A 25,556-nucleotide genomic window follows, 5' to 3' on the forward strand; every position below is an offset into this window, starting at 1 on the left:
TACCTGCACGAGGGCGACACGTGCATGTTTTCTTCTTAATATTAAACTGTAATATACATACTCTATATCATATGTGGACGTGCATGCAAATGACGTGGCCACCGATTCACCAACATGATTTGGTCTGCTAAGATATCCCCCGACAATATTAAAAATTCAACCACGAACAAGGTTCTGCAATTTTGAGAATCCACGTCTACCTAAAAACAATACATGGTTTTGCATGCCAAGGGAACCAATTAAGGTTGGATTTGTTAAGATACCATTTGAATGGGCAATATGATCTATTAGAATGTTGTGATTACTAATCTTCCGGATAAGATGATGTTAATTAAACTACTAAAGAAGTATAAGTATTTGAAGTTTATTAGAGTTGCCTAATTATAGAGTTATGATTAGAGTCGTCGTCATAAATCGTGGATGAACCTATTAATGGATCGAGGTGCTAGTTGATATATACATATTTATTTTATATAAAAATATTAAAAATAAAATAATATTATATTGAAAATAATTAGTCGAATATGGGGAAGGCCGACTATGCACAAAGCCCCAAAGATGTTACTCTAAGGTCAACTATTATAGAGAGATGAGAAGGATATTTGGTGTAAGATGTTGCAAGTTGGGGTGGCGAACAAAGATATGACCCTAAATTATATTAAGGAATCGAAGCTGCCCTACTAGTGGTGGACTAAAAAATTTAGAAATAGTGCTTAAAAATTTTAATACTCGATTTTTCAGTATAATAGGTATACAAAATTTCTTATTTTTTATCTTTTAATATATTAAACTATATTTAAAAATGAGTATGCATTTGATTCATATGACCGATATGCACCCGTCCCTATGCCCCACAACTAGTGGCGTGATGACAGGACATTCGAAAGAGAGAATTTCTTGATCAACACTACCCCCTTTCTGAGTTTCAAGACACATTCATGTGCATAATGAGTAACATGTCTAATCAAGATAAGGGTGGAAATTGGGAGGAGTTTTTAACAGGGTTGAGGGGGGGGGGGGGAATATAGTTTTGCTAGTTTGGTCTTGTAAGTTTCTCTTCAATGGAAGGATTTTGGTTTATAATCATAGTGAGAGAGATTAGCTGGCGGATGAGCTTAGATAGCTGAACTGTTGAATATGATTGGATGGAAGCACAATGTAACCATTTTTTCTACACAAGAAAGGTGGTGGTTGGCTGAATGGAAGATGATTGATTCTGATGTACGGTAATTTAATGTAAATTAAAAATATAATGATTTTAGTATACAATTTAAAATATGATAAAACTCATAATATTTTAAGTTAGACGTTATTTAAAATGTTACTATATTTGTAATATTTTATATTGAATCTAAAATATAACGAAAAAAATAATATTTTTAATTGTCAACAAAAAATATTATAAAAAAGAAAAATTTAGACTATGTCAAACGTAAAATGTTATGATTTTTATCGTTTTTCGACTATGTCCAAGTGTACCCTTTTTAGACTTAAAATTTAAGTTTTCGTCCTTAAACTTCCCTGGAAGATGGGCCATTTTCCCTTCTGTGGCCAAGAACATATTTATATATATATTAACAATTTCAATAATCTATTATATTTTTAATAATATGAGTGATTATAATGTAATACCTGTTTAGAATATTTTTTAATTTTTGACAATTCATACATATTCTGTAGACATAATTATTCGAACTTAATATCTTTAGAAAGAATAATATTTTTATTAATTATTGAAATCATTTGATGCGATAACAATATACTATAATAAATTCTTGAAATTTGACAAATGCTAATATTTAATACATTTTCAAATAAAATATAAATAAATTTTAAAAATTATAATTTTAGTATATACTTTCAGATAATCTTTATAAACTATAAAATTACGATCATTTGTTATTTAGCTTTGGATGAAGTACTCTTACATCTCATCATGACGTTAAATTACCAAAACCGACCTCATCGTTCTAATTGTGTTTACGATCATTTGTGTTTACCGGATATTATTATTATTAGGGTGTAAAAGAGCCAGGTTCGAGTAATATTGAGTTTGATTAGACTCGAAAATTTGAGAGTCTAAAATTTTCAATCTCGAATTGAACTTAAATCATGAACTGAAGCTCGTAAAAGCTCGAAATAAAAAAATCTTTAACTTAACTCGATTGAAACCTCAAACTCGAACTTAAACCTTAAATATATGAAAATTTTATACTGCATTTTTTTTTAAAAATTCAACACATAAATATTATTAATAATTTATTTTTTAAATAATAAAATCTTAATATATTATATTTTCGAGTTGTTTATGAACTTTTGAGTTGAGTATCAAGTAGCTCGTTTCGGCTCGTTAAGAACTCAAGTTGGGCTCAAGCTCAAATTGAGTTCATTTGAGTCAGGTATTTATCAAATTTTGATCGAATCAATTTCGAGTAACTCACAATCTATCTCGTCTCGTATACATCCCTACTCACTATTTTCCAGAGGGTGATTAACTGATCATGTTGATCCATCGGCTACGGTTGAGATCCATCGTGCAATTTAAACGTGTAAAGTTAAAAATATCACTAAATTTTCAGATGTTAATTTTTAAAAATTATAAAATTAATATTACCATTTTATTATAAAATAGATAATATGACGTTATTATCTTCGACGTACAATCAAATGTCACATTATAAATGAGAAAAAAATTGGTCGGTCCTTTTTCCTATTTCCCCGTCCTTGATTAATTATTGATAGTTGATTTTCTTCCTTCTTCCTCTTTTCACTTTTTTAATTTATCATATTTTTATCGAGTTTTTATTTTTACACATTTAAATTATGTTATTCAATTTTCGTATGAAAACAATTGATGACTTTGTCTATTTTATAATACACTCTTTGTCTATTTTTATAGCATATCTTCTTTCAATATATTTTTTAAATAAATAAAAAAAACAATCCAATTCATTTTCTAAAAATATGAAGAAAAAAAATACTATTATCCAGAGATTTTATAGAATACAATGGTTGAGCCACCAACTAAGATTTAATGAAGAATATTTTTGGAGTGAACTAGTTTGGGATAAATAGAAATGACCATCCAGCTCAGAGCACAAGGTTCTTAACTTTGAGGTCGTGGGATCGAGTCCCACGGAGGGCATTTCATAATTCGAAGATCTCTTACGGAAGCTGCTCTCAACCTAGTGTTGGGGGTAGCCTACTATCTTACCCCCCCTTACCTCATACATATGGGAAAAAGGAACAACCATTTATTTTAGTTTGGGATAAATAATCGTAGCCGTCCAAATAAGAAGGAAATTTAGAATGAAGATACCATGTTTGTTTGTTTGTTCACAGAGTTCCAACTTCCAAGTTCCAACCAACAAGATTTGGTCCTCTCTTAAGTCTTAAGGGCTATACTGTATAGTTCAATTACCTGTCCGACCACAATTTCAGTTTTTTCTTCTATATCATTATTATTAGGCAAATTATATAAATAGCACGAACTAATTTATCTCTGTGTTTAAAGAAATCATTGTTGTTCTTAAAGATCATAGGTTTGAGCACTAACGACTGCGGTAGGGTGATTGAGCATTCATTATTAAATGATTAAGAGTATTTTAAACAGATATTACTTTGTAATCACATTATCTTAATATATATATAATTGAATATTGGTTTATATATCGATTTTTTTCATGAAACTATTGTTGGAAAAATTATTGAATGAATTGATGCTATTTATAGCTAATTAATAATAAGTCATGTCGCTTGATGAATGAACTTAATTTTTGGTTTAAAGTCGCATCCATTCAATCATATCTATTCAACAATTCTCTTCGTGAAAAGATTAAATCCTTTCATGAAAATGTTAAGCATTTTTCATCAAAAGGATAAGTCATTTAATTGAAAGATCAAGTCATTTCATCGAAATATCTTAACCCTTCAATTCATCTCATCCTCTCTCTCTATATATATGCTACTTAAGGCACAATTCTAAAACACAACACAACACAAGTTACAAAGACAACTTTGAGACACAATTCACAAAGTTGAATTATGGTAACACTTAGAAAGTTCATTCCAAATTCGTTCTTTCCGGTGATAGAGAAAGGCAAGATTGTGTTCGACTGATCACTACGGTTGTGTTTACTGTTGTGATCGTTTGTTGTTGTATCTTGTGAGACCGACGTCCAACGTTACTCAAAGCACCGAGGAGAATACGAATCTGTCTTAAGGAAACTATTCATACATGCCTCAACAAAAATCATTCTTTGATTTATCATACTCTACGAGTAAACAAATCACGTTCCTCTATTTTAATTCTTATTTATTTTTCTTCGTACGATTATATAATTATATTTATTAATATTATTATTTTATCTCGGATTAACCATTTTTTCTAACAACTATAAATTAATATGATTGTTTCACTAAATTTTAATTTTGCATGTAATTATATTTTTGTTACATCTCCTTTATGCAACATTATTGGTTTAACTCTCATTGTTTGATCGACTCCATTGACCTACGTACATTGTGGTACTAGTTTTCGGCTGCATGAGGGGTTCAGTCCGTGGCTCAATGGCCCACTGGGCCGGTGCTCTATGCATTGAAATTTGTTTTTACTTTTACCTCAATAATTTATCTTTTTTTTGGTTAACCATGATGTCGCTTCAAATTAGTACACAATCACAGTGGTTGCATTCGAAATCTTAGTGATGTGTGCATCAAGAATGGGTCTTTGGCATTGTGGAGTTTAAGTATGTGAGATTAGGATTTACAGCAGATTCTGATTTGGAGACATAATAAAAATTGAAAATTTAGCTTAGATTTTCAAGACTATTTCAAAGAAGCCACTAGATTCTGTCTTGTTTTGTTTTGGTATTTAACGATGTAATGTAGATTGGTCTTAATATTCTTAGTTTGGTCAGACATGATCCTCCATGAATCCTCTCAAATCTACAGTTGCCCTTAAAAAAAGGGCTAAAAGTTAAACCTTGTGCTTCTTCAGTTTTTCAGGTTAAAGCACCTTTTAAGTTTTACCATTGACGGGGACCAAAAAATAGACGAAAATCCAACCACTAGATGAAGAGATAATTTAGTTAATATTTTTAATTTAATATTATAAAATTAGTTTATTAAAAAGAATATATGTACTTTTATATTTATTGAAAAAATAATAAAAATGATATTTATATTTTAATTCCTAGGTGCAATGGTAAACTTCCACCAGGTGCAATGGGGTTCCCACTTGTCGGTGAGACTCTTCGGTTCTTCGCCCCTTACTCGACTTTCGATATCGCTCCCTTCGTCAAAGAGAGGATGAAATGGTAAAAAATAATCAATCGATCTCCATCACTCTTCCATTCTTGTCATGTTAATTGTTGCTGTTACTTGCAGGTATGGGCCGATATTCGAGGCTAGCTTAGTGGGGCGACCGAAACCCCCGTGGAAGCACCTTGAAAATTTTGATCAAAATGAAAATAGCACTTCTGCACTAAATGCCCATATATTTACTACACAACTGGCATTGTGGTTGGTTGTTAAAAACGACAACGAGTCACGGCCACGGCCACGACCACCACCCCGAGAATTATGAAGATCATCATGAGAATCTAAAATAATACGCCCACCATAGCCGTTTCCCATTCGGTTATCATCATGAGAAGCAAAATTAGCTTGAACCAATCCATTATCATTGAAGAACTCTTTATGCCTTGCCTCACAGTCAAGAAGCATATTAGTGAGATTGGACAACGCCACTGTCTCCTTCGAAGAAATGGCAATAATTGATTCAAAATCAACAGGTAACCCAGCCAAAACAACATTGACCTGCTCTTGTTCAGTGAAAACAACTTGTCATAGATGGGCTTGATATTGGCTAGAAATTCACTCACCAAGAGATTCTACTTTTTTTTTAGAATGAAGAGAGTGCCTCAAGGCAGAAAACTTGGAACTTGAATGAGCTCCAAAAAAAGAGACTGCTCTTCCAAATTTCACCAACAGTCCTGAAGACAATCAGATGTAGAAGAACCTGCGACAAAGCAGTTTAGAGACCAGAAAGCAAGAAGCTTATCCTACTTACGATGCACCAAAAACTAAGGATTCTCAACCATCAACCCATCATATGTGGGGAGAAACTGCTCGGGAGGCTGAAGATCATCAGAAACAAACATCAACACGCCATATCTATCCACAATCAATAGCACTTGATGTTTCCAAATAATGAAATTATTTTTTGAAAGTTTCACAATGTCCAACTTAGGAAGATATTGAACAACCACTATGAAGGAAGACGAATCAGCCATGAAAGAGCAAAGAACTGTCACATGAAGCAAAAAAGAATAATTACGCAGTGTGAAACCACAAGGATATGATGGCGAAAGATACCATGATAGAGTAGCAAAAGAGAGGCGGCACTCTCATAGATTTAATTAATAATCCTGGAATATTCTCAAAGAGAATCAGGCCATATCTATAAGAAAGTAAGCTCAGTCATGGATTGATTAACAGAGATCTAACAAACCTAACAACTCTAACCATAACCATATAACAAAACTCATAGGTGCAGCACATAACAACCTAGTTGCACTCAGCTAATTACTCGTGACAGAATAGAACGTATAATCGGATATAATTGAACGTGTCGACCGACCCGGATCTCAATCATTTCGTCTTCCAGCAAGAGGGACAACTGTTTCAGAGTTGGTATCCTGATACATTCACAGAGATCTTTGGACGTCAGAATGTGGGTTCCTTGCATGGTTTCATGTACAAGTACCTTAAGAATAATCTCTTTGGTCCTGAAAGCCTTCAAAAGATGTTACCTGAAGTTGAGAACACGGCTTGCAGAATGTTACAACGCCGGTCAAGCCAAGGATCAGTTGAATTAAAAGAAACAGCTGCTAGTGTAATTCAACATTTATATACCTCATTCATGGTTCATCATCCGTGTAAGTTTCTGGTCGAGTCTAAAACAATAACTCGGTCTTCTTTTGCATATGATATTTGATCTGACTGCCAAAAAGCTTTTAAGTTATGACCGAGACGATTCGTCGGTGAATCTGAGGGGGAATTTTGTTGCATTCATCCAGGGATTAATCTCATTTTCATTGGCTATTCCTGGAACAGCTTATCACAAATGTTTACAGGTACAATACTGGTTTATATATACCAATTTCCTAGCACCAGTTAAGACTTATGGAACTACAGGGAAGGGCAAATGCAATGAAAATGCTGAAGGACTTGCTAAACGAAGGGCGGTCTATGCCCTGTAAGCAGCAAACTGACTTTTTCGATTTCGTCATCGAAGAACTTCAGAAAGAGGGAACGATACTCAACGAGGCGATTGCTCTGGATTTGATGTTCGTGCTTCTATTCGCCAGCTTCGAAACCACGTCCCTAGCTCTAACTTTAGCTGTTAAATTCCTTTCTGATAATCCTTCTGTGCTGAACAAGTTAACAGTATGTGACATCCTTTAAAGCTAAAATCCTTTATCTGAAAAATCCTCTTCCCACCAAACACACACTTAGTATTTCCACATTACAGAATGAGCATGAGGCAGTTCTACGAAACCGGGAAAATACCGAAACCGGGATTAAATGGAGAGAATACAAATCGATGACATATACCTTCCAGGTGAGACAGTTGCAGTTAAAACAAATCTGTCATTTGCAATCAGGCTGTTTTATGTCCATACTGACAAGTACAAGTTGCATGCAGCTCATCAATGAAACAGTTAGACTGGCAAATATAGTTCCGGAAATCTTCAGAAAAACACCAAGGGAAATCCATTTCAAAGGTAGCATTAAAACAAATCACTCTCCAATTTCTAGCCATTCAATTAATACGAAAACTAACACATATCGATAAAAATGCAGGATATACCATTCCGGCAGGTTGGGCGGTAATGGTCTGTCCCCCGGCCACCTCAATCCCGAAAAATACCAAGATCCCCTCATCTTCAATCCATCAAGATGGGAGGTGTGTGAATACTGTAAATTGTGTCTTCCATAACCTGCGAGATCGATCCGAAAAGAAATCTGACATAAAATTTACTTTTGAGCTCAAAAAAGACTGTAACATGTAACTGCAGGGAACAGAAATACACGGAGCCTCAAGGAATTTCATGGCATTTGGTGGTGGCATGAGTTTTTGTGTAGGAACAGACTTCACTAAAGTGCAGATGGCCGTATTTCTTCATTGTCTGATTACAAAATACAGGTAATAGCATGCTGCTACATACTAAAACATGTTCTGTAACTGCTCTGCACTGATCAGTCGATAGAAACTCATCGAGATTCCGAACCCTTTCAGGTGGGATCCGATCGAAGGAGAAAATATAGTCCGAACTCCAGGTTTACAATTTCCGGATGGATTTCACGTTCAGCTCACGGAGAAACTGGAATGGAGTAACTTTACCAAAACAAGGCAGAAAAATGCTTCAACATCTTGTATTATTCTTAAATCTTGTGTTTTCTTTTCATTATCAAATCAATATTTTAAAGAGAAGAGATGCACACATAGTGCATCCATTTAGAAAACTCGGAATGCATTTATAACTAACATTTTTGTGCATAGACTTTTATCAAGTAAATGAGCAAATGTACACAGATTATAAACTTAAAACTATATACCTTGCAACAACAGTGCTACCTCGTTATCATTAGTTAAAGGGAATGTTTGTTATTAATATAGGTTTCAGGCTCGAGTACGAGAGATTGTAAGATATTTGAGCATTATTGTTTAATGGTTGAGAGCACTAATAGATGCATGTACTTATGTCCACTCTGAAATCTGAATTTTTTTATATTAGTTGTACATTTTATTGAAGGTGTCCACCCTGAAATTTGCTTTTTTTTATATTAGTTGTTCATTTTACTAAAGGTGTCTACCCTAAAATTTTATTTGTGTATGCCCCATACGAATTTTTATTATTATTAATATATATGTGCTCACTCTGAAAAAAAATTATGGATCCGTCACTAGTTAAGAATTTTTAATACAGATAATATCACTTATATTCATCCTAGATTAATAAAAAAAAACTATTATACTTTAAAACTAAAATAAAACAAAAACGTATAATACAAATGAGTTTAACGTTGGAGTGGAGTAAAAAGTGAGTAATTATTAAGACAAAACTGAAATATGGCGTGTGTAAGAAGTGCAGCTAACATTATTTGTCGATAAAAACCTCCAAACGGCGGGTCATGAAGTGCACATTCGTAAAATTTTGTCTGAGCTGGTGTCATGGTGAAAAAATGTGGATCATAATCCGCGCCTTCACGTGATTTTATCCGAACTAAAACCACGATGGTAAAACGCGGATCATGAAGTGCGCCTTTGCTTTAAATCTCAACCGTCCCGACTTAAATACCACTCAACTCCCGTCCCCTCACCTACAAATACATCTCATCCAACACTCATACGACACAAAAAACACTCTATTTATTCATTTTATATATCGTTCCATTAAGTTTTAAGTAAGTAAATTATCGTTTTTAGAAGCTAATTTTTTATTATATTATAATCATTTAATAATTTTTTATTATATTATATTTTATTGTATTATTTTTTTATTACTTTCTGCAGTTATAAAATGGTAGGCGAGTTGTTGTGTTTAGATGAAAATCATATATCGAGTCATTTTGCCAATACGATAATAATTTTAAATTCTATTATTTTATTTATTATAAATGTTTTATTCATTTATTTTTTAGTATTAATTTATATTTTAATTTGTATACTATTTAGTTAATTAGGTGAATGACCGTATATTAAATCCATTTATCTAAATTAGAGATATTGAGTCGTGTCTTGCCGTATTTAGTTGAGGCTGGATTCGGTTACATAGCGAAATATGAAGGACACTGTGACCTTGAATCCAACCTTATTTCTGCCTTGATTGAGAGGTGGAGACCAAAGATACACATATTTCATCTTCATTGTCTGGGAGTGCACTATTATGTTGGAGGATGTTTCATTACATTTGGGGCTTTCGATAGATGGATTGTTATTTCTGGTGTGGCGGATGGTGATTGGCATTCCTTGTGCAAGTTGTATCTTGGAGGTATCCCGTCTAATTTCAACGGTTGTCGAATACCGTTATCATGGTTGGCTAGAAATTTTCGACAGTTGAGTGACAACTATTCCGAGGAACATGTTCAAATATTTTCCCAATCTTGCATATTGCAACTCATAGGAGGGATCTTGATGCCCGATAAATCTCGTAACCAAGTTCATTGTTTATGGTTTCGTTATCTCGCAAGTTTTTGAGTTGATGGCTCATTCTGTTGGGGCTCCATGGTTTTGACATCTTTGTATAGAGAAATATGTCGAGTCACTGATTATTGAAAAAATTATCGTCATTGTTGAGGTAATTTCAATACTAAGTTTGTATATAAATAATATTTTGAGTATATAATGATTTTTTACACTAAATAGGTGGTCATCTATAAGGAAAGATCACCGTGATATACCAGATGAATTGGAAGAAAATCGGTTGCTCATTGATCACCGTGATTTACCTTTAATTATCGTTATATAATTAGAATATTGTTTTGATAAAAATTATATATATTTGTTTTAGTTTTAATGAGCTCCTTATTTTATTGAAAAAATGAGGCGTTGCATCCCACCTCACTTGAGTGGCCCATTAGATGTATGGATGGTGGTGGTCCCTCTGATATGTTATGTTATTGTCGAGTGACATCCTATTGATCACGTGCTCCGCCAATTTAGTTTCGTACAATCTATTCATCAAGCATATAGTAATCTCGCCAATATGCATAACATCGATAAACGTGGCAAAAAAGAAGTCAACTAGATGATGAAGCATATCGAGCGGGTAATGATTTTGGAGGATCGTCGTTGACGCATTCCTCATAGGGAACCAATTTACGTGGATTATTATTCGGCTGCGGATGACTATTATCAGTGGTTAAACACGAACGGGAAGTCGTTCCTACTTTCTGAGGAAGCACGAGGTAGGAGCATTCGTCGGCATCGAGAAAACCGTCCACCGTCACAACATTATCGTCCCATGACTCGTGGACGGAGAACAGGAACTTCTGACTTGTCCTCAGCTGCAGCACTGTAACCATTACAACAATCACTGACTTATATTCTACAGCTGTTTCAGATGGTACCACAATTATTTCAAATGACACTGCAACTGTTTTCGATGCCATCACAACCATTTCATATGTCGCCACTACAGGGTTTTATGACTCTTCTTGGCATATATACTCCCACGCTTATAGATCCAGCATAGTCTTCATATACTACTTATTTGGCGGGTTATGCTTCACCAGAGACACAAAAACCTCCGACTCAGTTTTTGTATTCATCGATGTCGATGTTTTTGCAGTTTTCTATGAGCGTTGCTACAGTTTTCTATGAGCGGTGCTACAGTTTTCTATGAGCAGTTAGTCTTACACCTCAAGGTCTTTATTCTATAGAGGTGCTACATCGTTATACGTCCCTCATCAACAAAATATAGCCTGATGATGTTGAGAGTGAGGAAGAAGATCAACTTATACGAAGAAATCCACATCGAAATAGACAACCATTACCCTGTGGAACACATCAAGACACAACCATCGATAAACTTGTTTTTATTTATTTTGTTTCTTAATGTTTTTATTATTTAATTATTTGAATTGTAACGTTTGTATTTAATTATTTTTAGTGTTTTTATTATTTAGTTTGTAATTTTTTTAATTTAATTATCACTTGAATAGCTCATCACTTGAGTAGCACATTAATTAAAAGTAAAGGAAAATGAAATAACACAAACCGATGCTTCATAAACAACGATTACATCGTCACAACATCAACAATTACGTAATGATAAAAGAGATTGACATTTTTTCCTATTATGACCTAGGTTTCTACAATGCCCGCAACTTTTGTTTTTTTTGGACGTCTCTCGAATATCCATATCACAATGAATTCGAGTGGATTTTGAACGAACTGCCACCCTTAATAAGGACGAAACTGGTACAATCGGAAGCCAATTCTGAACCTCATCTGTCTTTCTCATTACCTATGGGGAAACTCAAATTCATATACCTTAAATACTTTTGAAAGTCGGTAAACGAGATCTACAAAATGGTTATAGTTTAGACGAGTATAAGAGTAAGCTATTATGACATGGGAGCATGTATACTTCAGAGCTTGAAAAAACCCAATTCTATAGAGGTGCTACATCGTTATACGTCCCTCATCAGCAAAATGTAGCTACTGATGATGTTGAGAGTGAGGAAGAAGGTAAACTTATACGAAGAAATCCACATCGAAATAGACAACCATCACCCTGTGGAATACATAAAGACACAACCATCGATAAACTTGTTTTTATTTATTTTGTTTCTTAATGTTTTTATTTAATTATGGAATTTTTATTAATTTTGTTTCTTAATGTTTTTATTATTTAATTATTTGAATTGTAACGTTTGTATTTAATTGTTTTTAGTGTTTTTATTATTTAGTTTGTAATTTTTTTAAATTTAATTATCACTTGAGTATCTCATCACTTGAGTAGCACATTAATTAAAAGTAAAGGAAAATGAAATAACACAAACCGATGATTCATAAACAACGATTACATCGTCACAACATCAACAATTATGTGATGATAAAAGAGATTAACATTTTTTCATATTATGACCTATGTTTCTACAATGCCCGCAACTTTTGTTTTTTTGACGTCTCTCGAATATCCATATCACAATGAATTCGAGTGGATTTTGAACAAACTGCCACCCTTAATAAGCATGTCCCCTGAGCTTTGCAAAAAACTCTGCCAAACAAAAATAAGTCATTTTAACCAAAGCTATTACTGGTAAATGGCACGTCCCATTTAAGGTTGAATTTATAGCATCAACCAAGTTGGTTATTATGTGTCCATATCGATATCCACCATCGTATGATTTGTCCACATTTCTTTGTTGATTAGGCTGAAGTAATTGTATCATTTCTCGTTTTTTCCTCGCAAATCTTGAAGCATGAACTCAAACGTCTTGAGATATGATAGCATATTGTTACCGTCTTAGTAAAATGTTTCGAGATATGATATCGCTTTCTATTTTATAACCGTAAAAAATAATACAAAATAATTAATACAATAACATTTAATCAAATAATTAAATACAAAATAAATATAATATAATAAAAAATAATTTTACCTTCTAAAAACTATAACAAAATCTACTTAACTTAATAGAAGGAAGAATGTAAAAATAATTTTGGTGTGATTTGATGTTTGCATTACGGGGTATTTATATGAGAGGGGATGAGTGAATAACCGAGAGAGTTAAGACTAATGTAATAATAGAGTGTGCAATAATTTAAAGCGAATAATGGAAGACACGGCTAATGATTCGCGCCTTCTCTGCACGTGTTAGATTTCTTAGCAAATGTGCTCTTTATGATTCACGCCTTTGCTAAGTGGCACCAATTTGGACAAAACCCCGCAAAAGCGCGCTTCATGATCCGTACTTTTTCACTGTGGTGCCGACTCAGACAAAACCTTACGAAGATGAATCTCATGATCTACGCTTTTTCAAAAAGGATGTTAAATTGATAATATTTAGAGAAAAATATCTGACAGATAATATTTAATTTTTAGAGTGTTATTTAGATAAAATTACCCGTTTCACCATCGTCAATTCTCCATATGTCATCTATCCATCTCCACCATTCCTTAGAACCCTAACTATCTAAATCCCCTTGGGGAAAAAAGAAAAAAACCCCGTAAATCTCTTTTGTTTCTAGATCTAACTGTTTTTTTTGGTTTAATTCTAGGACTTTTTATTTTATTTTGAGAATCACCAAAAATGGGTTCAACGAATCCAACGAACCAATGAACAGAAAATTTTAAATTATTTAAATTAAAATCTTATTTTACAACTCGAATTTGATTTAAAATTTTTTCGACTCGAATTAAATTTATAAAATTCTAATCCAATCAATTTTTGAAGTTTTAATTTAAATTTAATTATAAATATTTATAATTTTATTTCATTCCAATTTAAATAATTTTCTATAACTATATATATATATATATATATATAACACAAATATATTTCTTCATATTTTTTTTATGTGATTTACATATATTATATAAAATCTAAAAACTCAATTTAAACTTAAAAATAAATTCATTAATTACTAAAAATTTCGAGTTATTCAAATTATATTTTACAACTTTATTTAAATTTGATTTTTTTGAGTTAAATTAAATTTATAAAATTACAAATTAAAATAAATTCAAGTCAATACTTTTTAAATCAAATTAAATCAAAATTTTGATTTTTTAAATCGAATCAAATTTTACTCTCTATCTCAATCAATAGGGTTACCATCTTAGATGATGGCCCTCCCTTCTCGTCGCACGACATTGTTGGATCCCATTACATATACGGCTTTTGCTTCACAACATCGCTCTCCTCTAGAACTGGGAGTATCACATTCCAGAACAAACAAATGCTTCCTCACCCCACGTGTCATGTTCCAAACACCTCGAAGAACACTCCCTTAGGACCACGTTCCTCCTCCATCTTCATCCACACCGTCCAATGCTTCAAAATCAAATAGCTTTATATACCGTTGATCCTTTCACAAGCTCCAGCCACGTCGATGCTTTGATCATGACCTTTTCTATCCACGGTTATTCTTTAACCTCATATCCAGGCTCAACATCCTGCTGCCGTACTTGATTTTTATTATGATCCTCATCCTTATTTTATCTCCTCACGCGCTTAGCTCCTATGGAAACTCCGAATAACTTCGGCGTCACATCTTCCGCTGACGCCGTTGCCTCCTCCGGACTACTGTCTTCTGTGTTACTAGCCAATTTTCTCGTTAATAATAGATCTAGCGCCTTCCCTTCTGCCAAATCTGAATGATTCTCAAAGTTACCTGAACCATGGTTGGTCATCAAAGTTAATATATTGTTAATCAACCCCTTCAACCGATTCAACTCATTGCTCAGCTGCATGTTTTCTTTTCTAAGCCTCTCGTTCTCCTCTAAGAGCTCCGGTCTAGTCGTGCACCTCGTGATCCGGTGCACAATGGTAGCTACGGGAGGCGAGTTCGAAGAGATTACCTGCTCATCGACCGAGTTCGAGGGGTATACCTTACAAGGAACGCCCGGAGCGGTCACCGTCGCCGAAGCAGGAGCAAAAGCAGTCGTTATTTTACGGCGCTGAATGTCTCGGAGAAGTTCCTTCTCGCCTCTTCGAAAACAATCGTTAGCGAACTCCCATCGGTCCGGCACTACCTTCCTAAATCCCTAAAATAGTAACGATAATCATAAAATAATTTAATTTCTCACGACGATAAAATTATACTTTTTGATATCATCAATTTTGAAGACTTACATATGTGTTGAGTTGGCGTACGAAGCTGGAGAAGTTGTTATGTTTGAAGTATTTAGGGAGCAAATCACGAGCGAATTCCGCGGACTGCCAAACGATGAAAGCCGATCCATCTTCGTTCCATGAAATCAAGTCATCAACGAAGGGATCGTCGACTAGCTGATAGGTTTTCATAAGGAACGGAGTCGGTAAAGATCGCTGCGAGTCGGCGGCAAAACCGGCTGCGGGTTCGCAGGCCATAAGGTTCGGTCCTCTCGAAAGAGAGAATATTCCTCCGCCTCTCCTTTAGTTCCTGAACTGCTGCTGATAAATAAAAATAACAGCGTACGTTTTAGCCGAGAAAGTTATTGGGAGATAAAATAAATAAATGAACAAAGAAATATCTTGGATGCTTCTAGCTGAAAATATCCACTTTAGTCGTCCAAATCCAACACTAAAATTCATTTATTTATTCAGATTCACAGAAACGGAAACAGTTTCCCGCTGCTGTGATATTTTTATATAGTTGATGAACAAATATTACAACATCAACCCGTTTCTTCCGCCAATCATAAAGAAATACATCAAAAGAAATTGAAATGTTCAAATCTAACAGGGAGAATAAGTGGATGTCAAAATATTTTAATATTCATACCTGGAAAGAAAGCAAAATTTTTCCCATCAACCAAACAAGTAACAAGAAACCTGGCTCGCGCGGTCACACACCGTTGAATCAAAGGTTTTCAACACAATATAGAGTTGAAAGCTGGCATGTTGTGTGAGAGGGGGGAAATGGGAGGCTAGGTTTTGTTATTTCTAGAAGGTTCCGGGTGGAGTAAATGATAAGAGAAGAGAATAATGGAGCAGAATTTGAGAAGGAAAAACGAGATGAGGAAACTTATTAAAACAAAAGAGGGGGAAAAAAAGGAAGAAATTATTATTTTTCAACACCTCTCAACTTCATTTATGTCAATGATTAATTAGAAAACCTAATTTCTTTTTCCATATATCAACTTCATTTATGAGGATCATAATTAATTAAAAAATTACATTATTTATTTTTTATATTTTAAATATATTTAATTAAATATTTTAATGTATAAATCAATTTATTTCAATAATTAAAAGAATTATTTCGGTTTTAACCTAAGGTTTTGAGATGAACTTTTCTTTGATGGGTATATAAAGGATACTTTAGACTTGGAGAGCCCAAAAACAAGGTTAAACGAACCACCTAAGACATAGGTGCCAACTAAATTCTACAGTTGTGAGTAATTTGAGTTCGATTTAATTAAAAAATTTTACATTTGACTTAAATTGATTTGGTTTAAATTTAAATTTGATTCGAGATCTTAAGATTTAAGATGACTCTGTTTTTAATATTTTTAGAATGCTGATTGCTTTACTTTTGAGAATGATTTGTTGTAATATGTTGTTTGGTGTATTTGTGGGTTGTTACTTTAGTTCTAATATATCAATGTATTTATGAATTTTTACCTTAGAATTTAAACTTTGAAATTGCTTCACATATATATTTTTAATTTTTAATTTATTATTTTTTAATTCATGTTTATATTAAATTTTATATATTATTAATAACAAGTTAAAAATTTTAACGAGTTTAACTAGTAACGAATCGAGTATGAGTCTTGCAGTTTTCAAATCGAATTAAACATTGTTTACCTTGTGATCAATTCGATCAATAATCATCCCTAAAATCAACAGTTATTTGAAAGATTTAAGGATTTTTTTTTTAATTTAAAACAGTAGAACAGTTATTGGTTGTCGTAGAATGAAGCAACCATAGAGCAAAATCACCAGCCAATTCTCTTGCAAAGCTTATAGCCAGATAAGACCGCACAGATTGCCATTACTATAAATGTTGCGAAGGACATGGTGGTCGATACTACGGCTCCCTTCCGAAGTGGTGTGCCTCGCTCAACCTGTCGAATGATCGGCACCGCCACTGAAGCCGATGACACGAGAAGGTAACCCACCAACTGTTTACATAGCAACCCCGTAAATTAGCAAGTGAAAATGGTAGAGATATGTGACGGGGGAATGCACTTGCCTGATCAAGGACGAAGCTTACATAATCTGAGGCCTTATCTGAGATCAGAATGCCTCTGTGAGCAATGTCACAAACGCCTTTAAACAGCTGTAAAGCAGCGTATAGTAAAGCTATACTGGCTACGATGAAGCAGTATCTACACCGAGACAAACAAACAACCATCTCCGGTGATCTGAAATACTATGTCGTAATCTTGTGAATAATTAAAGGCAAAATTAGGTTGTGCTTACATTAATTCAGGGTAGTCAGTGAAGCTAAGAGATGGTTGGTGCTTCTTCTTTGTAGAAGGGGCAGCGAGTATGAGAGCCGAGATAAAGGAGAAAAGAAGCACCGAGAACCGAAGGAGGAGAGTCGAGTGATGATTTATGGAAGATCTGGAGCTCCACCCTGTAGAAGCCACGGAGAAAGAGAACGGCGAAGGGGTTGGAAAGGGCTGCCGCTGCTGAGCCTGAGAATTGAATGTCACAGGTGAATCAGCCGGCGTGATCCTACGAGCAATCGCCAAAACATATTCTCTTTTCTTCTTTCACTGCTTCCCCTGTCTTCTCCATTCTTCGGTTGAGATTTGACAAACTTTCTCAAGCCTGATTGTTCTGGGTAATATTGTGGAGACTCTTCGATTTGTTTCTTTGAGTTGGATTTTTGTGAATATGAAGTTGATGTTGACTGAGATTTTTATGGGAAATTTCCTGTTGGTCGTGGTTGGTAGATAGCAGCGCACGCCTAGTGAGACAAACAAGCTTACACAAGCTTGTTAAATAGTTTAATGGCTGAAAGGGATTTGTATTGGTCAATTTAAAACCTTCTGTTTAAATCCAGAAATGATAAAATATCTCACAAAGACTTCTGCATGTAGTCAAGATTTTTATAATTACTATAGATTCAACGCATCATGTTTGGGCTTGTCTCCACATAAAACGGTAAATCGATGTGGGAATTTGATGCGGTTGTTGATGGTACTCTGTCCATGCTATCCGAATGCTGTCAGGTATTGTACTTTTTGATCTCTGATTTTAATTTTAATTTTAAATTGTAATTTGGTTTCAGATTTATTTAAAATAAATGCAATCTCCCTTGCATCGTTAAGATCCGCAATGAGTGCTCCTACACAGTATGGGCGGCAGCCTCTCCCGGCGGTGGTCGTCGCTTAGTTCCGTTCCAAAGTGGGACAATCAACATGCCTGCTGGCACGCCCACGGCTCATATATGGGGTCGAACCAATTGTAATATCGATGGCAGTGGTAGGGGTCGTTGCCAAACCGGCGACTGTGGTGGACTCCTACAGTGCCAAGGCCGGGGTGCTCTACCGAATACCCTGGCCGAAATACGACTTAATCTATATCAAAACTTGGATTTCTACCATATTTCCCTAGTTGATGGTTTCAACATCCCCATGGTGTTTGGTCCGACTAGCGGCGGTTGTCACAATATCCGGGGCATCGCGGACATCGACGGGCAGAGTCCGAGTGTGTTAAGGGCTCCCGGTGGGTGCAACAACCCATGCAGTGTTTAAGACCAACGAATACTGTTGTACTCAAGGGCCCGGAAGCTGTAATGCGACGGATTTCTCGAGGTTTTTCAAGATGCGGAGCCCCGATTCATACAGTTACCCACAGGATGGTCCTTCGAGCACCTTTACTTGCCCTGGATGGTGCCAATTACAGAGTTCTGTTTTTCCCCAGAGGCTTGACTCATCTGGAGATGGTTGGAAGCAAGAGCCGAGAAGAGTAAAGGGATTGTATTTGGCCTTTGATTTCCAAATGATGATCAACCTGTTGTTGTATTTGTACGTACCTTTATGTCGGATGTGTGTTTGCCTGATGCAAAAGCAAAACAAGAAAGCTTATGACGACTCAGAAATCGCCATTGATGCTGTATTAATGTACTACTACTATTTTAGGGTTTCAATGTCACAAGTTATTGCTGCTTTCATAGAAATTTCGAAGTCCTACGTATTTCGTGGCACTTACGCATACTGTATAGGTATATTTATATATATATATATATATATATTATATATATTTATATATATATATATATATTTATTTATTAAAAATATGGTGTTTATATATATTCATTTTGTCTTCGGTCGTCTTTGAGATCTAACCTTACTAAACCCGCTCACGTTATATAAAGTTTGAAGACTTTCTTAAAGTTCATTCTTCACTCGAAAGTAGTGTTTTGAAAATCGGATCGGTCGGTTCAATCGGAAACCTCTGCCTAGTCCGTCCATTTTATCCTGGTTGAACCGGTTCTAGTGAACCGTAAGAAACCGTTCGAATTGGCTTTGAACCGCTCAAACCGGATCAGACCGTGAATCGGTTCAACCTAAATTTTTTGATTTTTTATTAAATGTTTTTGGTATTTTTAATTAATTTTTTAAATAATTATGACATCGTCCGGTTCTTACGACCGGTTAAATTAATGAACCGGTAGCACAACCGATTCGTTGACCGATCCAGTTCTAAAAACCATGTTCGAAAGTGTTCCAGCAAGATACTACTTACTTGTGGTGCAATGTTTCCTTGCACATATTGTCTAGTCAAACTAGCTAGCGTTTATATTTCAATAGTTTATTACACACTATTTAGAGTTATTTTTATCATATACCCTTAAATTCAGATTTATATTCTAATTTGATCCTCAAAGTTTTGAATGTTTTATTTTCATCCTCAAATTATAACCATCACTTTAAATAATTAGTCCATAAACTTTTGAACATTCCAATTTTATCCCCAAACTACCACTCCCATTCTAAATTGGTCTATAATTTAATCCCCAAACTACCACTCCCATTCTAAATTGGTCTATAAACTTTTGAATCTTCCAAATTTATCCCAAAAATCATCCTGACATTTAATTAGTTTCAACATAAGCTTAACATAAATTTTATTTCCTTAAAATGAATTGATCGTTAAAAAATATGGGTACCATTTTAGAATGAGTATCATATTTTGAAGATGAAATTAAAATATTCAAAAGTTTGAGAACTGGTTTAGAATGAACGTTGTAGTTTAAGGATGAAATTATAATATTTAAAAATTTAAGAATCAATTTAAAATAAAAATCATAATTTGAGGACGTATAATACAATTTAATTCATTATTTATAGTGAAGTTGATCGTTTGAAGGGTATAATGGTTTATTTTTAGGTGGTTATTTAATTTTTTTTAAAATATTTTCATTTCTGTAGAATCTAAATTTTTAATTTTAATTAATTTAAATTGAACTAACGAAAAGAATGGTCAGAGTCGTCAAAGTTAATATCAACTATGTTGTCTATTTGTCAATACTAACGTTAATTGTATTATCTTTTTATTTAAAAAAAATGTATTATCTTTTTATTAATATTGACATTAATTATATTATTATTTTTAGATAAAAAATCCATGAATCTTGAGAAAATTAGTCTTTGAACCCACAAAGCATGAAAAAACCTAATCTCTACAACCCACAAATCTTGAAATAAGCTATAGGCTTTAACGCCCTCAAAACCTTAGAAAGGCCCAAGTCCATGCTGTCCACAAACCCTATGCTTTGATATTAAAAACATTAATTTAGTTTTCTAAAACATTACTAGAAACATATTTGTTTAATTATTGATATCAAATTTATTGATCAAATAATTTCGATTAATACTATAAAAGTTACTACAGTAACAACGTTTTTAGTTTAATTTATGACATTCACACTATTAATTTTTTTTCACCAAATCAGAATCATATTTTAATATTTATATTGATTATCTCTCTCTATATATATTTAATTTTTTATATTAATGGAATTATATGATATTATCGAGGGTGATTGAATGTGTTAACCGATTTGTAATGAAGATAGGTAATAATTCCGATTTACTAATCCACTTAGGAGCATCACGGAAATCCAATAAAGACAGTGGAATGGTCCGATTTCTATATCCTATGCAGCAGTGTCCGTGTTTGCGACGGCCGTCTACCTCAGATTCAGAGGCATCCCCACTGCTCATACAGTGGAATGGTCCATGCAGGAGCATATATTCATGAACTGGAGAAGGGAAATTTTTACAGAACTCAAGACCCTGACGAGGCATTGGTTTATTTCCTTCCATTTAGTGTTGTCATGCTGCTTCATTACCTCTATAATCCCGGAAACTTCAAAACCGATGCCATTGGACGGGTTGTCGTGGACTATGTCGATGTCATTGCCAGTAAACATCCTTACTGGAACCGGACTCTCGGTGCGGATCATTTCATGCTCTCCTGCCATGATTGGGTAAGCAATTGTTCCTTTCAAGCCTAGGAAACTCTACATGATTGTTTTTGCTTGATTTTTCCTTTTTTTGGGCAGGGGCCACGAGCATCATCCTATGTGCCACACTTGTTCCATAAATCCATTAGAGTTCTATGTAATGCAAATACTTCCGAAGGATTTAATCCATCTAAAGATACCTCATTCCCAGAAATCAATCTCTTAACAGTTGAAGTGGAAGGGCTATTAGGAGGCCCTTCTCCGTCTTGTCGGTCTATTCTTGCTTTCTTCGTCGGACGTCTCCACGGCTACATCCGGTACCTCCTCCCGAACGAATGGAAAGACTAACGGGACCCTGATGTCCAAGTATTCGACCAACTCCCCACGGGGGTTTCTTACATGTCGAAGCTGAAGGACAGCCGGTTTTGCCTATGTCCGAGAGGATACGAAGTGGCTAGCCCGAGAATCGTGGAAATTTTAAAAATAATAAAAATTGGTTACTAATGTTTTAAAAAAAAATTCGTTTTCTCTATTAAAATTTTAAATATAATAAATTGATCACTAACGTTATTGATTTGTTATAATTAAGGTGGGTGATGGAAAGTTTAACTGGCCTATTAACCTCTCGCTTGAACTGTTGACTATCACGCTCAAGAGTCTACTGAACGAGTTGGCAAACCTCGACTTCATATTTCTTTACCGTCTTTATTGAAAATCTGTCATCTTGAGTGAGGTAAAAGAAGCTTCCACCGCCACAAATAGCTAGCATGCAATCAGAAGGATCCACTTGGACTCCCTCAAATGTCTACAAGAAACCCAAAACGAATCCACTCATCAATTTAACAAAAAGAAATTGAAACAAATACAGAAGGCAAAAAACCATTTAAACATATCAATGAATATTTGTTTGCAGTCGAGTGAGCTCATTCCCAGGAACACCTTTATCCTCAAAATAAACCGACGAGCTTTGATCCTTGAATTGGAAACCTTGTCCAGAATGTTAGGAAAATAAACCGAGTACAAGTAATTTCCCTATAACCAGATTAGTGAGAATGCGAAATAAAAGCGGAAAAATAATACCCGAAAATTGATAACGGAGTTCAGCCAATTGTGCTTACGTCTCCGGACTGCTGCAGTCTTTTACTAAGAGAGAAAATTTACAAGTGTTTACAAAACACTAACTACTCACAAGAAGCTCTTTAGTATAGGAAGAGAAAGAAATGTTTTGGGATGATTTGAAGCTAAATGGGTAAGGGTATTTATAGTAGAAACTTAGGGACTAATCTTTGAAAATACCCTAAAGTGCAATGACTAAATGAATTTACCCATTCCTATTTTCAACAAACACCAAATTTTACCAAACTTTGAAAAACATTTTCAAAGAAACATTACCAAACTTGAAAAAAAACATTTTCAAAGTTGGTTGCCAAACTTGAAACTTTTAACAATCTCCACTTGAAGACTGATTTTAATATGTCTTCACACCTTGATCATGCAGCAGCATGTCTGGTCTTGTTATTCTGCATGCCAACTGAAGTTGAACACAACTTCAGTTTATCCGTAGTCACCGTCTTTGTCACATGTCTGCCGGATTTTGAGCTCCACTAATCTTTTTCAAGTTTCAAAATCCCATCTTCCAGAAGAGACCGGATAAAATGATATCTCAATTGTATGTGCTTTGTCCTGGAATGAAAAGACGGATTCTTTGCTAGATGGATAGCACTTTGACTGTCGCAATACAAGATATTGTTTTCTTGTTTCTTGCCTAACTCTTCCAAGAAACTTTGGAGCCAAACCATCTCCTTGCTGGCTTCCGTAACAGCGACATATTCTGCTTCAGTTGTGGAGAGAGCAACTATCTTCTGTAGTTGAGAAACCCAACTCACTGCAGTTCCTCCTAGAGTATAGACATACCCTGTAGTGCTCCTTCTGATGTCGACATTTCCGGCTAAGTCAGCATCTACATAGCCAACATGCCAGTTAAGATTTCCATCACCCACGGTTATTAACATCGAGTAACTGATAATAAATCGATAACATTAGTGATTAATTTGTTATTTTTGAAATTTTAGTAGGAAAAACAAAATTTTACTCAAATATTGATGAATATTTATGTAATTTACCCAAAATAAATAAAGCGTTAAATTAGATGCCGTTAGAAAGTGAAAGCGAAATTATTCCTATTAAACCATAAATATCTACTTTATAAATTAAATGAAAATTGTGTTATTATTATTAGATGCCGTAGCAACCCATTGTGTTGCTTCATTCATCCTTTCCTTCTGCTGACTATTTAGAGGTTCCAATTGCCCAAAAAAAGTGTTTACCATTAAACTATATAATGGATTAATAATAAAAAAACTATATAAAGGAGTATGGAGTTTTAATAGGTTCAATTAATTAAAAATTAACCTAAAAATTATATATTATATACAACGGGGCAACTTTAGGCTTACAAGTCTAAGGGGAGAGTTAACCCCTAACTAAATGTACAATACAAGGCTTAATTCTTATTTTAACCGAAATTCTGATTTTATATTTATTTAATTAATTTAGTTTCTCTACTTTTAAGGATCTTTGTACATTTTTATAAAAGTTTAAATTTTCAGCTACATTTTTTATTTTTATGTTGTTAATATTTTTATATTATCATGTTATTAAAATATGTTAGTTTTCAAAGAAAAAGTTAAATTCTGATAAAATAGAAACATATCTTGTGAAAATAATAGTAAAATAAAAATGACCAAAATAGTCAATAAGACAGTACACAAGATTAAAGGTGGCCTAATCTTCATCAAGATTTCGAAGTGATCAAGATCAAAGGCCGGCTGTCTATGCTTATATAAACCCTCTTCTCCAATGAACAAATCCCCGACTAAAAGCCAACCATGAGCTACTTAGCCATTTCCCAAATCTCCTCCATCCTCTTCTTCTCCATCCTTTTCGTTTCCGCCCATGCAGCTGTCTTCGAGATCCGCAATGATTGTTCCTACACTGTGTGGGCGGCAGCCTCTCCCGGTGGTGGTCGTCGCCTAAACCCTTCTCAAAGTTGGACCATCAATGTGCCTGCCGGCACTTCCATGGCTCGTATATGGGGTCGAACCAATTGCAATTTCGATGGCAGTGGTAGGGGTCGTTGCCAAACCGGTGACTGTGGTGGACTCCTACAGTGCAAAGGCTGGGGTGCTCCTCCCAACACCCTGGCGGAGTACGCGCTTAACCAATTTGGAAACATGGATTTCTACGACATTTCGCTCGTTGATGGTTTCAACATCCCCATGGTGTTTGGTCCGACTAGCGGCGGTTGTCGGTGGGTGCAATAATCCGTGCACGGTGTTTAAGACCAACGAATATTGTTGCACACAAGGGCAGGGAACCTGCGGTCCAACGCGTTTCTCGAGGTTTTTCAAGCAACGGTGCCCTGATGCGTACAGTTATCCTCAGGATGATCCTACGAGCACCTTTACTTGCCGTGGTGGTGCCAATTACAGGGTTGTGTTTTGCCCCAGAGGCTAGCCTCATCTGTAGATGGTCGGAAGCAAGAGCCAAGAAGAGTGAAGGGTTGCTCCGCGCTTTGGAATAAAACTAAAAAGTTACGATAATGAACCTGTTGTTGTGTTTGTACGCTGGATGTGTTTGTGTTTGCCGTAAGAGCAATAAATAAATAAATAAAAATAAAAATAATCCTTATGTTTTACAATGAATCTGGGTTTCACGAAACAAAATTTTATAAATTGTTACTGTGTCGATGAAAATTTCCACGTAGTTGATGACAGAGTTTGGCAGATCAAAAGTATAATTTATTAATACTAACCAAAATAGTAGAGGATTAGCTATGAATACAATTCAAAACTATTTATTAACTATTAATAAATAGTGGCCAAAATTCTACTCTATAGCACAA

The 25,556-nt window shown here is 34.6% G+C and overlaps 2 protein-coding genes and 4 pseudogenes across 2 annotated transcripts; 4 read left to right on the top strand and 2 right to left on the bottom strand.

The window, feature by feature from the left end:
• Window positions 1-524: 524 nt before the first annotated feature.
• On the top strand, window positions 525-10,538 carry LOC120173230 (annotated as a pseudogene).
• Window positions 10,539-14,316: 3,778 nt separating this feature from the next.
• On the bottom strand, window positions 14,317-16,233 carry LOC120173214 (heat stress transcription factor B-2b-like). Its single transcript, XM_039180448.1, has 3 exons — window positions 16,007-16,233; window positions 15,376-15,675; window positions 14,317-15,287 (listed from the first exon to the last, which is right to left on the bottom strand). The coding sequence occupies exons 2-3, from the start codon at window positions 15,610-15,612 to the stop codon at window positions 14,739-14,741; spliced, it is 786 nt and encodes a 261-aa protein (XP_039036379.1). The 5' UTR covers window positions 15,613-15,675; window positions 16,007-16,233; the 3' UTR covers window positions 14,317-14,738.
• Window positions 16,234-17,074: 841 nt separating this feature from the next.
• On the bottom strand, window positions 17,075-17,948 carry LOC120173231 (CASP-like protein 4A4; the record flags this gene model as incomplete). Its single annotated transcript, XM_039180457.1, has 3 exons — window positions 17,075-17,351; window positions 17,423-17,558; window positions 17,653-17,948. Coding segments are annotated over 3 exons (618 nt in total), but the record flags the coding sequence as incomplete, so codon positions are not given.
• A 391-nt stretch (window positions 17,949-18,339) lies between these two features.
• Window positions 18,340-19,322, top strand: LOC120173257 (annotated as a pseudogene).
• LOC120173232 lies at window positions 19,228-22,364 on the top strand (annotated as a pseudogene).
• A 2,148-nt stretch (window positions 22,365-24,512) lies between these two features.
• Window positions 24,513-25,190, top strand: LOC120173260 (annotated as a pseudogene).
• Window positions 25,191-25,556: the final 366 nt, after the last annotated feature.

Source organism: Hibiscus syriacus, unplaced genomic scaffold (assembly GCF_006381635.1).
Source record: "Hibiscus syriacus cultivar Baekdansim isolate YM2019G1 unplaced genomic scaffold, ASM638163v2 tig00111942_pilon, whole genome shotgun sequence".
In the NCBI taxonomy this organism is placed as follows: Eukaryota; Viridiplantae; Streptophyta; class Magnoliopsida; order Malvales; family Malvaceae; genus Hibiscus; species Hibiscus syriacus.